This window comes from Agrilus planipennis, unplaced genomic scaffold, assembly GCF_000699045.2.
Source record: "Agrilus planipennis isolate EAB-ADULT unplaced genomic scaffold, Apla_2.0 scaffold318, whole genome shotgun sequence".
Classification (NCBI taxonomy): Eukaryota; Metazoa; Arthropoda; class Insecta; order Coleoptera; family Buprestidae; genus Agrilus; species Agrilus planipennis.
Window position 1 is genome coordinate 211,105 of NW_020439042.1, and position 12,224 is coordinate 223,328.

General features: G+C 32.7%; 2 protein-coding genes and 1 long non-coding RNA gene across 5 annotated transcripts; 2 read left to right on the forward strand and 1 right to left on the reverse strand.

The window, feature by feature from the left end:
• Window positions 1-391: 391 nt before the first annotated feature.
• Window positions 392-4,222, forward strand: LOC108742368. Its single transcript, XR_001938665.1, has 3 exons — window positions 392-450; window positions 936-1,086; window positions 4,141-4,222. It is a non-coding gene; the product is annotated as an uncharacterized LOC108742368 (long non-coding RNA).
• On the reverse strand, window positions 1,207-6,444 carry LOC108742367 (Hermansky-Pudlak syndrome 5 protein homolog). Of its 2 annotated transcripts, XM_018477555.1 has the most exons (5): window positions 6,219-6,441; window positions 6,056-6,166; window positions 5,742-5,975; window positions 3,011-5,104; window positions 1,207-1,475 (listed from the first exon to the last, which is right to left on the reverse strand). In XM_018477555.1, the coding sequence occupies exons 1-5, from the start codon at window positions 6,303-6,305 to the stop codon at window positions 1,254-1,256; spliced, it is 2,748 nt and encodes a 915-aa protein (XP_018333057.1). In that variant the 5' UTR covers window positions 6,306-6,441; the 3' UTR covers window positions 1,207-1,253. The 2 variants fall into 2 exon arrangements, with proteins under 2 accessions (XP_018333057.1, XP_018333058.1); XM_018477556.1 differs by lacking the exons at window positions 1,207-1,475; window positions 3,011-5,104 and having other exon boundaries at window positions 5,856-5,986; window positions 6,219-6,444.
• Window positions 6,445-6,788: 344 nt separating this feature from the next.
• On the forward strand, window positions 6,789-12,224 carry LOC108742371. 2 transcript variants are annotated; one of them, XM_025976819.1, is made up of 8 exons: window positions 6,789-6,921; window positions 7,047-7,275; window positions 7,340-8,049; window positions 8,151-8,489; window positions 9,222-9,728; window positions 10,057-10,628; window positions 11,050-11,216; window positions 12,013-12,224. In XM_025976819.1, the coding sequence occupies exons 2-8, from the start codon at window positions 7,088-7,090 to the stop codon at window positions 12,041-12,043; spliced, it is 2,514 nt and encodes an 837-aa protein (XP_025832604.1). In that variant the 5' UTR covers window positions 6,789-6,921; window positions 7,047-7,087; the 3' UTR covers window positions 12,044-12,224. The 2 variants fall into 2 exon arrangements, with proteins under 2 accessions (XP_025832604.1, XP_025832605.1); XM_025976820.1 differs by having other exon boundaries at window positions 6,789-7,275; window positions 9,606-9,728.

Consider the following 12,224-nt stretch of genomic DNA (forward strand, 5'->3'; position numbering starts at 1 on the left):
ACTAACATTCACAATTATTATGAAAACGTTGATGAATTAAAACAATAAATAAATTAATAATTAAAGCATCACATGACGACGCACACAAAACATTTATAAAATGTAGCATATGACATAAGCGACAGTTTAGTAATTAGTATAACGTTTAATTTTTAATGTTTTTAGTATCACCAGAATTAGGTTTTTGTCTGTATATTATTATTTATTCTAAATTTATAAAAGTTATAATAGTTGTTGACTGAGATTGTCTTCTAAATCCAGTCTAGAGCTGTCTTCTTGTCGCCATAAATTAGAATATAAAAAACACCCAAGATTAAACATTTAAATTAATTAAATTCTTTGTACGATATTTTCATATCATCAAATTTGTGCGTTGTCTCCAAACTATGTTTTAAAAGTGAAGTCATAGTATTCTGTCTGTCGTGATTATATTTATGTTCTTTTAATCTGGTATGTAAAGGTCTTTTTGTCTGGCCTATATAATTCATTTCACAGTTGTTACGTGAGATTTTGTATGCATATATTATTTTTTTTGTCTACTATATTAATTTTAATTTTATGGCTCGTAAACAATTTTTACATGTGTTATGTGGTTTGAAACAAATGTTAATATTATACTTTTTGAATAGATTTTTCGACAGCATGTATAGAACTGAGGTTATGAACACATACGTCTGAAACGTTAAAAAGATACGTAGGTATTATAGGAAAATTCATACAAATTCAGCCATATTTTCATATAAACAATAAAAATATATGAGAATATAAGTCCACTAAATGCCATTTAATGTCCCTAAGGTTGAAAAAATATATTGTATATATGTTCGGTGAACGTTTTTGCTTTACCTGTATAGGCTATGCAAATAAGACTAATAAAAAGGCTTACAAAGTCATAAAATCGTCCTTGTTTACTACTTGTATATACTTTTTTACAGAGCTCTACAAAAAAACTTCGTGTAGCATTACGTCGACGAAAACTAGGATACCTCCGGTACCTATGGAATACCTACTATTGAAGGCCAGAGAACCATCGAGTTCCTACCATTGGAACTATTATGAACCTCCTTAATTAACGATGAAATGCAGGTAAAATTTATAAATACAATACTTTCAAATATGTCCTGACAATTCAATTTTTTTGAATTTTCATTCATTTATTAGTTTCATTTTTCGTTTATTGTTTATTAATTTAATAAAAAACACGTGACGATTTAAAATCAGTTTATTTAAATTTTCAATTATACAAACTTATTTCATGTACATATTTCGCAGATGTCAGGCGTTTTGAACTTACAAAATGCGTGATACACATGGCCACACTTCAATCTAACAGTTTTTTCTAAAATAATGTTATTAAATGGCAAACCACATCGGGAACATTTCGTGTCGATATTAATTATTCCATTTTGAAAAATATTAAGCGACTTTGCTTGCAAATACTTCTTATTTAAAAAGTTCTTCAACAATTCATTAAACTAGAACAAATAAAAATACCTATCTTTATTTAATCAACAAACTATATAAGTTTATAGGAGCAAGACTCACACTTAGAAACCGTTTTGAATTAACACTAGATTGGGTCGAAATGAAATTTATAAAAAATTAAATTATAAAGCAACCGTGTGCAGATGGCGCAATACAAAGCACTTTCGTTAAGAAGATAAATAAGTCTCCATTTTGTAAAATATCGCCTAAGAGTTAAAACCGACTCAACAGTGGCAAGACGGACGACGCTCTTGCACGAAACGACACTTTATTCGGTCAGCTCCTTGACTCATCGGTACTTTCCGCTCGATTAGGGAGAGAAAGCCGATTCTTTGTGTGTAATCACGCCTCATTTGGCCAGTCTCGTGACTCGTCACCTACTTCCGCCCCACCGGTTCATTTACTCTTTTTACACACACCTTAGCAATAATTTTTTATAGAGCTGGGGCTGCAACGTAGAGAAGTAAATATTAGGAAGGGAGTCAGACAGGGACGCACACTGTCACCGCTACTTTTTAATCTATACATCGAAGACGCCATCAACATCATTAAAGACAGTACAACTGTAGGGATAGATGTGCAAGGGCAAAAGATTAGTATGCTTAGATTTGCAGATGATATAGCAGTATTAGCATCTAGCAAGGAGGACCTAGAGATAGCTTTAAATAAAATGGAAGCGGTACTGACAGATCAGTACTGTATGAAAATAAATAAAAGTAAAACTAAAATACTGATATGCAAGGGAAGAAAAAGTAGGGAAAGAGCGAATATAAAGATAGGAGACGAAAAATTAGAAGAAGTGGCTGATTTTAGATACCTAGGAAGTCAGATAAGTGAGGATGGAAGGAGTAGTAGGGATATAAAGCAGAGGATAGCGCAGGGTCGTGTCGCCTTTAATAAAAAGAAGTCACTTCTATGCTCGCGAACGGTTAATTTAGAAATTCGAAAAAGGTTGTTAAAGGTGTATGTTTGGAGCACGGCGTTGTACGGGTGCGAAACATGGACAGTGGGAGCGGCGGAAAAGAAAAGGTTAGAAGCGTTCGAAATGTGGTGTTATAGGCGGATGATGAGGATATCGTGGGTAGAAAAGGTTAGAAATGAAGAGGTATTGGAAAGAATAGGAGAACAGAGGACTCTATGGAAGTCAATAAAAAATAGGCGAGATAGGTTGGTAGGACACCTTCTCAGGCATGAAGGTCTAGTCAGAGACATATTAGAGGCAGAAACAGGAGTTAGGAGGGGTAGAGGTAGACCTAGATTAGATTACTGTTCGCAAATAGTTAAGGATGTGGGCTGTTCTAGTTTTAGGGAAATGCGAAGTTTAGCTCAGGATAGAAAAGAGTGGAGGTACGTGTCCAACCAGTCTTAGGACTGACGATCTTATGATGAGAGTAAAATTACTGATATTTCCAAAAAATAAAATCTTCGACCCACCTTCTAATTTTTATTGCACACACTGACACTCATCTACTGTATTCGTAATCAGAACAAATACTATTAAAAAAAATTATGAAAATATGCCTACCTCTCCTTTTACAGCATCATCTTCTTGGCAGTCATTTGCCAAATTCACAGCCTGATTTCTTAAGCCATCATGCATACCTTCAAATATAGTCGAAAATATGCACAACTTGTAAAACTTCTCGTCTAATGAATTCGGAGGAATAAATTTCGAATACCGTTTCAAAAGTCTAACAGCTGTTGGACCTCCGATAGATTTTACCAAAAGATTACCAAACGAAGTCCAATTCAAAATAAACTCTCGCATGTCTTCGGGGAAAGTCTTACCACAATTTAAACATATATTATTCCCTAATTTGATCATCATTTTAACTGCTTCGTCCCACTGGTCGTAGGTCAACTTAATTGCGAAATAGGATAATAATTCACTATCACCAAATTGCAATAGATAAGGCAAAAGAGAGACAACATCGTCATCGGCACGTAACTCTCTTAGAACGTACTTCAAAAGTGAAGGAACTTTTAAACATATATCGTTTATTTGCTCTGTTCGGTTCTTCCCCAATTTTTTTACAATTGCACAGCCTAATATAAAATACTTTATTCGGGTAGTATGAGCTATCGGTAACGGAAAATTACAAGAACAATTTAAATTGTCTTTAAAGTTAAGGGCAACGAATGACTCTAATAAGTACTGAAAGGCTTTAGAAGTTGAGTCCAAAGAATCGATGCTCTGCGAATTTTTTGAAACCCATTTTAAATACTGATTACTGCACCAAATGCGTGGGGTAAGATTTATTTCTTCAGAATTTTCATGAGATTCCAGATTAATAAATTGATCGAACATTTCGATAACTTCATCGTAAGTACTCTTAGCTAAAATATCACTGAACACTGGTAACTCTACACTTTCATGGACTAAATTAATTTTATACTGCTCTAACAATATCCTCATGGTATCCTGCTCTTCTTTAGGATTTTTATTAACTACCGTTACATCACAGCTCTCATTGGTTTTATCGTCGTGGATACTGTTATTGTCTGGAGCAATTATATTCACAGCCGTACTAAAGTTATTTTCAACTTTTTCTTTTAAATTTTTCGTGCTCTCGCTTATCTTTTCGGTAAAATTCGAGCTCATTTCTTTTATCGTTTGGAATGTTTTCTTATTTATTACGTTTTGATCGTTTTTAGGCCTTTCCTCGCACTTATCAATAACGTGATGGTCCACCAGATGGGAATTAAGTACAATCATGCCAGACTGAAGTCTTTGCGCTTTAATTTTGTTGTTATTTTCCTTAATAAAGTCTAACAATGGCAAGATATTGTGAAGCAGTTCTGTTGCATCTAATACTTTTAATTTTTCTCTTAAAGCGCTAAGTAAGTAAATTTTGTCAGAAGACTCCACAATGGTCATTAAATGTTCTAGATAGTAGGCGCAAAGTTCTGCGCATACGTAATACTGTCTATCTATTAATGTTTTTACAGCTAGATTTTCCACCGTCATCAAAGAAATAACGTAAAACTCGCTAGCTGTCCATACATAAATGAAATTCTTGTACAATTTTATGTCTTTTATCCGCTGATAATAATTAGTCCAATAGCACAATTGCACAGATTCAGGATCAAAAATATATAAGCCTTGTTCTAAGTAAGTGAAAATGTACCTATCGAGAAAGACAAAAATTTGTGCGAAATTAAAACTTTCTGGAATCATTTCTCTTGCATTATTAAATTCTACTAAATCCAAATGAGATTCTAAATTTTCATCTAAACGAACAATAGTCGTAGGAGGAACGACTCCAAGAGAACTTTTAAATTGATGAGTGTAAACCACGGAAGCGTCAAAATTTGCTTCCCATAGTCTAGCTCCAGGTCTTGCACAATAGATTTTAATATTTTCCAATGTGTTATCTTCGCTTAAAGTTTTTCCTACTGATTTACTGTCATTTGATGAATTTTTATTTAGAAAACAAGCTCCGTAATGGCCATCTCTCATTTTTTTACCGATTTGTCTATATTGCTCTTTTTCTGTATCACACAAATACGTACGAGTTTGGGTCGAAATTAAAAGAAATTTTGTAAAACAATCGATCTGGACAATGCTAGAATCCAGTTCCATTAATGATAGACATGGAGATTGGAACAAAACTTTTGCCTAAAAAATAAGCTAATAATTATCAATAAACAACCAGTTTAAATTGATAAATAATTAAAGCATATCATTTAAATATTGCGCCAATATAAGATGTCAATGAACTGTCAAAAGATGGCACAGCAATCAATAAGCCACAGACATATAATTGTATAGCGCGCGCCTTACATTAAAAAGTAGCCAAATTGAGAGAGTACATAAACTGGATGCCTCCATGTTTGTCTTTCATTGCAGGGGAATTGTCTGCCTTGACATAATGAATTTTCCAAATGAGCTTATTAAAATCGAAGGTGAATACAAAAAGCAGATACCATTGGGAATTTTAACTAATTTAAAACGTAAAAGATTTATAAATAAGAAGAAATCAAACGGGGACATTGTAACTTCGATTAATCTTCTTAGAAACCAGGCATGCTGAATAAAGAAATGCTCATGCATTAGAAGGCAAAGATAGAGAAATCTGATTCACCTGCTCTCTCACTCTAAGCCAACATTATTTTTTCAACTTGTTAACAGACTCTACATTTATACCTCTATGACATAGACTTCAGGAAGTATGGAAAACAATATAACTAATTGCAATTTGCAATTGATTGACAAATTAAATTATATAACTTGTTCTAAACATGAAACCACTTACAAAATTGTTACCCATGTCTGTAACTGATACTTTTCCAACATTATCACCACAATACAACTGATTTTCATGCCATTTTAAAGTGCTAATAATATTTCCTTCATGTTCAGTAAATGTTTTATAAAAGGTATTATTTTCAGTCATGAAATTTTCAACCATTAAAATTAAACCTTTACTACTTGCAACAGCTATAATACTTTCATCATGTGATATGCTTACAATAGTTGCAGCACCCTCCTAAAATAATACTGTGGTGGTTTAAACACAACAAATCTACATTAATGTATGTTTCCTATTGAAGCCGATCCAAAAATTACCTTTGTAGGAATTAATTTGATGAAATGACATGGTTCTATACTGTAAATATAAATTCCTCCACTTGTTGCCCCAAAAACAATTAATTTAGTTGATACATCGAAACAAGTGAACTGGAAAAATTTTAGTACGATTATCAACTAAACAATTAATAATTTAACAAACCTTTATTCTCTGAGTCAACTGAAGAGGCTGCTTAATAACATCATTAATGTTATTTGAGTATTGTACAAATACTTTCTTTTCGTACATTTTAAGAAGTTATTCAGATTTAATTTTTGGACCTCAACGCAAACAATAAAAACAAAGAAAAAACACACAATCACAAAAGTGAAAATAAAATCATTTTTTCATATAAAACGTAGTCAAAAATTTATTTAATAAGGTACTTTGCTATTAATGAACAAAAGAACTTTTAAAGGTTATAGTCATAGAGAAGTCACCATAAGTAGTTGCCATGTTTGCAAAACCCAATAGATTTATTGAATCCAGCTACAAGACATTTTCATAAAATAATTGTAATTATTCAAAATATCGTTGCAGAGTTTACACCTTCAGAATTTAATTGTTAATAAAAATTAGCGCCAGAATAATCTGATTTAAATATTATTCAATCTATGGTAAGTATATCTATGTATAAATATACATCTTCGTGTGTTCAGTTCTATGGTGTCAAATGATTAAGAAAAAGACATGTTCGTGACCTATCTTCGTGACTATCTATGATCGTGACGTTCCGAGTGCAATGAACAACTCAACCGTCAACAAATAAAAAAGCAGTCAAAAGTCAAAAGTAGCACTGAATTCCAATATAAATTTTTTTGTGATTTTGTTTTGTTAATTGCATAATTGTATTGAAATGATAACAGTAAGTTGTTAAATTAATGTAGTGCACTTCTTATATTTCGTGAATCTTATTCCAAACTAGCATACGTTGATGTGTTTTGTTATACCGACAATAAGTGACTAATGATATTTATTTATTGCTATTAGCTTGCGTTAATCAACAAAAATAACTAAGTACTAAAATATTGATGGAGCTGTCACTTTCGTCTGAAGCTCAAGAAACCATCGAAAAAATCAGAAAAATAACTGGAGGTGTGGGCACAAGGACTGCTGATTTAGAAAACTTATGTTCTTCCTATGGTGCAGATAAAATAGTAATGGATTTGCAAGAAATTATCAATATTGACGACATATACTTTCCAAATGATGAAACATGGTGAGTGGGATTATAATTTTATTTTTTGTTTGATTTGATTGTTTCTACTGTATTTATTTTTAAGGTTATATGAATGTTCGGTAAAGAATGAGGATGTTAAAGATCTGCACAAGTGGTTGTATGATTATTCTAATGTAATTAGATTTGATCCAAAAACATTGTCAGCAGCTATAGAATCAAAATGCCAAAGTATTAAAAATAATATAGATTCGAGGACATTTACAAGACCAAAGAAAAGATTTATGCGTCCTCGATTAGAAGATTACCAAAATAGTTTATACAGTTCAGAAGAAATATGTAATCTTCAAAAACATGATGAATCTGTAAATAGTAATTCTAGCTTTGCAACTAACATTTCTGAAGAAATTGATGTTGTTTTGGAAGAAGATATTGTGCCTAAATTAAATAATAAAACGATTCAAATTGATGCCAACATCCCTAATATTGTAACAATGAAATTGGCATCAGAAAACAATAAGACAGTGCCATGTGAGCCACTTAATTTTGATTTAAGTGAGCCTATCAAAAGCAATATTTTTGATAAAGTGTTCATGTCAAGTCAGTGTGCTGATTCTTTTCAAAACATGTCACCTCCTAGCTTAGTAAATTCCTTATGTTCATCAACATTTACTAACTGTTCATCCACCTTCACGAATCTAATGGAGAACAGTTATATCAAAAACGACCCTATATTAAGAGAAATACGTGATAGTGACTATTCTTCTGAAGTACTTCTGCAGGATTGTGAATCTCCAATGTTCCACTCTATTACAGGTAAAAAATACCAGTGGTTTTGCCTTTTTTCAGTCAAGCCAATAATTATCAAAATTAAAATTGAGGTAAATCTTTATACTATCTGTGAATTTATTTTACAGGAAGTTGTAGTAGTTTGTTCTCTGACACACCCGAAAGTTTTATTCAAAGAAATTTGGAGACAACATTCAATGTCACCCAAAAAAAGAACAAAAGCCTCAACAATACGTATGTAGCGCAAGTAGATGATGATCCGTTAAACAACACTTACTGTAAGGATGATGTAAATGATAGAACGCTGTGTGGTGATTCCAATAACAGAACTCTAATTTATGACAATGACACTGACAAAATAAAGCTACTTAATCGGAAAACAATACAAAAAGATTACTCAATGAATATGACAAAAGATGAAGCAAGTTTGCTCTCTGCCCATACAACCTATGAAACTGTCGCTTCAAGTAAGTTTTTCTCTTTATTGATTTTTATTTAAAAGAGATTACAGATACCACCATTTAAATAAAAATTAATTAACTTACATAAATTCACATACAGTAAAGTTATATAGCTGACTTCCGATTATACCGGAAGTCGTTATCAACTTTGATTATTTTTTACATTGTGTGTTAACTGTATGAATCTTAATTGTAGTTTAAAATTTTTAAAAGTCGCAAATGTCTTTTTAAATAATATATTTTTCCTTTGATTTATGATTCAGTTTATAATGCTACAAAAGTAATAAAAAAAATGAGCGTATGCTTATGACTCGCGATAAAAGTGAAAACTTATTTTCCAATTTTAAAATATACTTGTATAATTACATTTATTTTATACAATGGATTAGTTTAGTGAATCAAAAACAAGATAATATTGATATTGTTATATAAAATTATTTATTTGTATGTTTGTGAATTAATTATATTGTGGAATTTTGCTCTGATTGGGCTTCTTCATTGCTTTTATAAATCACACGGTGGCTGACGACTGGAACCGAGTAAACCCGATTCAGCGTCACCTTCACGAACCTGAAGCACATAGTGTGACGGTTCACTTACGTTCGGTTTTCAGCAATAAACGCGCCTGAAGAAGTTTTCACTTCAAGAATGTTACTTAAACATTTAGAATACACTGATATTTTTTTACACAAATTAATGTTATATTTTCAACATGAAATGACAATATTTTCTGTTCAGGAAACTCTTTTAACTCTGGCACATACGTCCGCAACAAAGCATCCTCAGAAAACACCACATTCGACACCAACACGTACCGAAAACCTACTCTTCAACAAAGCAACACGTTTCGAAAAAATTCCAGTCCACGTTTTGGTACCACTTTCCAGAAATCTTCGTCTCCCGCACACAACCATGCAAACGACGATGCTAACAACGACAACGACGATGACATTAACACAACGATGGTCGTACAACCAATCAACGACACCGTTATTATGACGAAAGATAATGAAAACGCGAAAATCCGACGGTTCAGTTACGTATTGGATGACAACCAACGCAACTTTTTCCCTGCCTCCGACAATTTAGGAGAGACTATTAATATAAAACGTGACTCTGTAGGTCCTTTCGGAGGATCGGAAGACAGTCTCGATCAGATGAGTAGTCTCTCAAGCAGCAGCAAGGGGTCTAACAAAATGCTCAATATGGCCGACGTCGATGCTATCGTACAGCAACAAGAAAGAAGTAAGGAATTAATTATATTATTTTTAAGTGACGTCCCCCTCTCAAGAATTAACAAATTGCACTAGATATAAAAAATTTTGCAACTTTGTTTTGTAATTTAAGCAATGTAAAAAAATGCAGTTACAATTATTTAAAAAAAGTTCTTATTCTAAATTATAAAATGAAATAGGAAGAAAAGTAAAATTCAATTAAAAAAACAGAAAAAGTCAATGAAATTGCATCTGCAAAAAAGTTGAAAATATTTTGAAAAGTCAACCAGTGCAAATAACTACGCGGCGACGATGGCTGCCTAGATATTAATATTCTCATGGCATTCTTTTTTCTGTAGGTTTGCAAGACATATCGACACCAAAGCCTAATACCCGTCATATAAAGGAGCTGTGGGACGGTGATGGCATATCCCCAATTACATCCTTGACGCAGCAGCGCAATCAGACCGCGTCCGATTCCGAAATAGAACGGGAAGACATCGGTTCGGGTAAATCTTCAACTGTTAAACTAACCTCGGTCGGATCGGATACAAGTTTGTTATCTGCGCGCAATCGACAACGTAATTTCGTAAAAAACACTAGTCAGCAAAGCCCAAAAAGAACGTCAGGGCGGGGCGACGATTTTGCAGTCACACCACGCCCAAAATTTCCATCTAGCAACAAAAACGTCAACGAAGGAAACGGACGAGAATTGCGAGATTCTTATACGAATTTGACGGGATCACAAACCAACCTAAACGGTGTACCGAGACAGTTGAAGGGCTCATATACGAATTTGAACCCTGTATGCGCAAGTCTGTTAGCTGCTGCCGCCAGATCAAAAGGTACAGCTTTGGTACCGGACATGAATCAGATGGATGTAACGAGGACGATGGAAGAACACGCAGGCAAGACAACGCACAGATTTGATGTAAGTTTTTTCATTAAGTACTTCTAAATGTGTGTACGCTTTTCTAACAAAAATTAGATCTTGTCAATCATCTATATTTTATAAAGAAAAAAAAATGCCTTCAAAATTCCCAAATTTCTAATTTTACTTAAAACGTCCTTCTAGTGTATGGACAGTGTCACGATGAACTTTTTCGATTTTTTTTATTGTTTCCAACATACAGATACATGTACCTTTCCTTTGGTACCACTCCAGACCATATGTGTTTACTCAATACTCGCTAAATTCTAATCTTCACTAACTGGAAACTTATGGTTTGGTACATGGTACCTAACACCACTATCTGATGCATATCTAATTTAAAATTTTCACATTCATTTAATTACAATGTTTTAATTAACAAAAGTATGTTAAGAATAATTTTTTTTTTATTTACATTTAGGATCTGCCGGCGTCCAAAGAAAATCAGCAGGTAAAAATTTTAGTTAACCAACCCAGCTCAAAAAGTAACCAAGTTAGACCTAGTGGTTTACCTAGACCTGTAAGCATGTGTGGTACAGGAATACCTAGACCTGTTTCGAGAATTCCCGCCCCTAGATCTAATGTTAGGTGAGAATGCATAATTTTATTAGTTTTAGCACTATTGTCAATTTTTTTTTTCTTTTTTTCTTAGTCTTTTTAGCCTCAAATAATTGATTAGCAATTTAATTAATGTCTTTAACTAGGATTTAAATATACATTTATAAATAGTGAATGACGATAGTTACAGCTCTAATTTAAAAATAAGCTTGAACGGTAGTCTTTGATATTATAAAACAAAACGCGTCTAGTCGGATGCGATAGTAAATATAACGGTTTCAAAAGCAGATCCACTATATGAAAATTAATACAGTATAATGTAAACATTGCGTAACGGAAATCCGCATAATACGAATAGTATATTGATTAAGCTAGACCACCGTATACCGTGCACAAACTAAACCTTCGCTTGTAGAAACGCATGTCTTTTGGCATTAAAATGTAAAACTGTTGTATTTTTCAGTTCACACAATCGAACGTATTCTGCATTTATTTTGACGTAAATCTTCGTCAAAAATTAATTGTTTTATTTCTTCTTTTGAAGCTATAAATATCAGAGACATCATTTTTATTTATTTTTCCAGTAATATTTACGCTTTTAAATTAAGATTTTAAATAGTTCTTTTACTTACGAAGAAAATATACCATAATGCACAGGCAAAGGACATTAAAGTTTTCTCTCTCACTGCCTCTCATTGACAACTTTTTGTTAATAAATAATTATTTTAAGCAGTTACTTTCTTTTTCGTGTTGTGTTGGTATTTATAGTTCTTCCCATTGTCCAATATTCTGCCTAATGAAATAATTATTATTATTTTTTTTTCAGACCCTTATCATCAAGGTCAGTTGCCAGATAAGACTTTTCAAAGTATAATCGTCATGGTGATATAAATTTTTTTTTACTAATTGCATACTAATGTTATGGTGCCTTAATATCTTCCTTATTAACCGATCGCCTAAATGAGTAGCAAGTACTGTAGCGTATAGTAGTAATTTTATATAACGATGCATTTTACGGCATAAAAAATAGCAATCGAT

Excerpts from the sequence above, each read along its gene's own strand:
- LOC108742371 (XM_025976819.1), top strand. The coding sequence starts at position 7,088 with ATGGAGCTGTCACTTTCGTCTGAAGCTCAAGAAACCATCGAAAAAATC. Across the intron at positions 7,276-7,339 it reads TTTCCAAATGATGAAACATG|GTTATATGAATGTTCGGTAA; the intron begins GTGAGTGGGATT and ends TTTATTTTTAAG. Across the intron at positions 8,490-9,221 it reads CTATGAAACTGTCGCTTCAA|GAAACTCTTTTAACTCTGGC; the intron begins GTAAGTTTTTCT and ends TTTTCTGTTCAG.
- LOC108742367 (XM_018477555.1), bottom strand. The coding sequence starts at position 6,305 with ATGTACGAAAAGAAAGTATTTGTACAATACTCAAATAACATTAATGAT. Across the intron at positions 5,976-6,055 it reads TCAAATTAATTCCTACAAAG|GAGGGTGCTGCAACTATTGT; the intron begins GTAATTTTTGGA and ends GTATTATTTTAG. Across the intron at positions 1,476-3,010 it reads ATGATGCTGTAAAAGGAGAG|TTTAATGAATTGTTGAAGAA; the intron begins GTAGGCATATTT and ends TATTTGTTCTAG.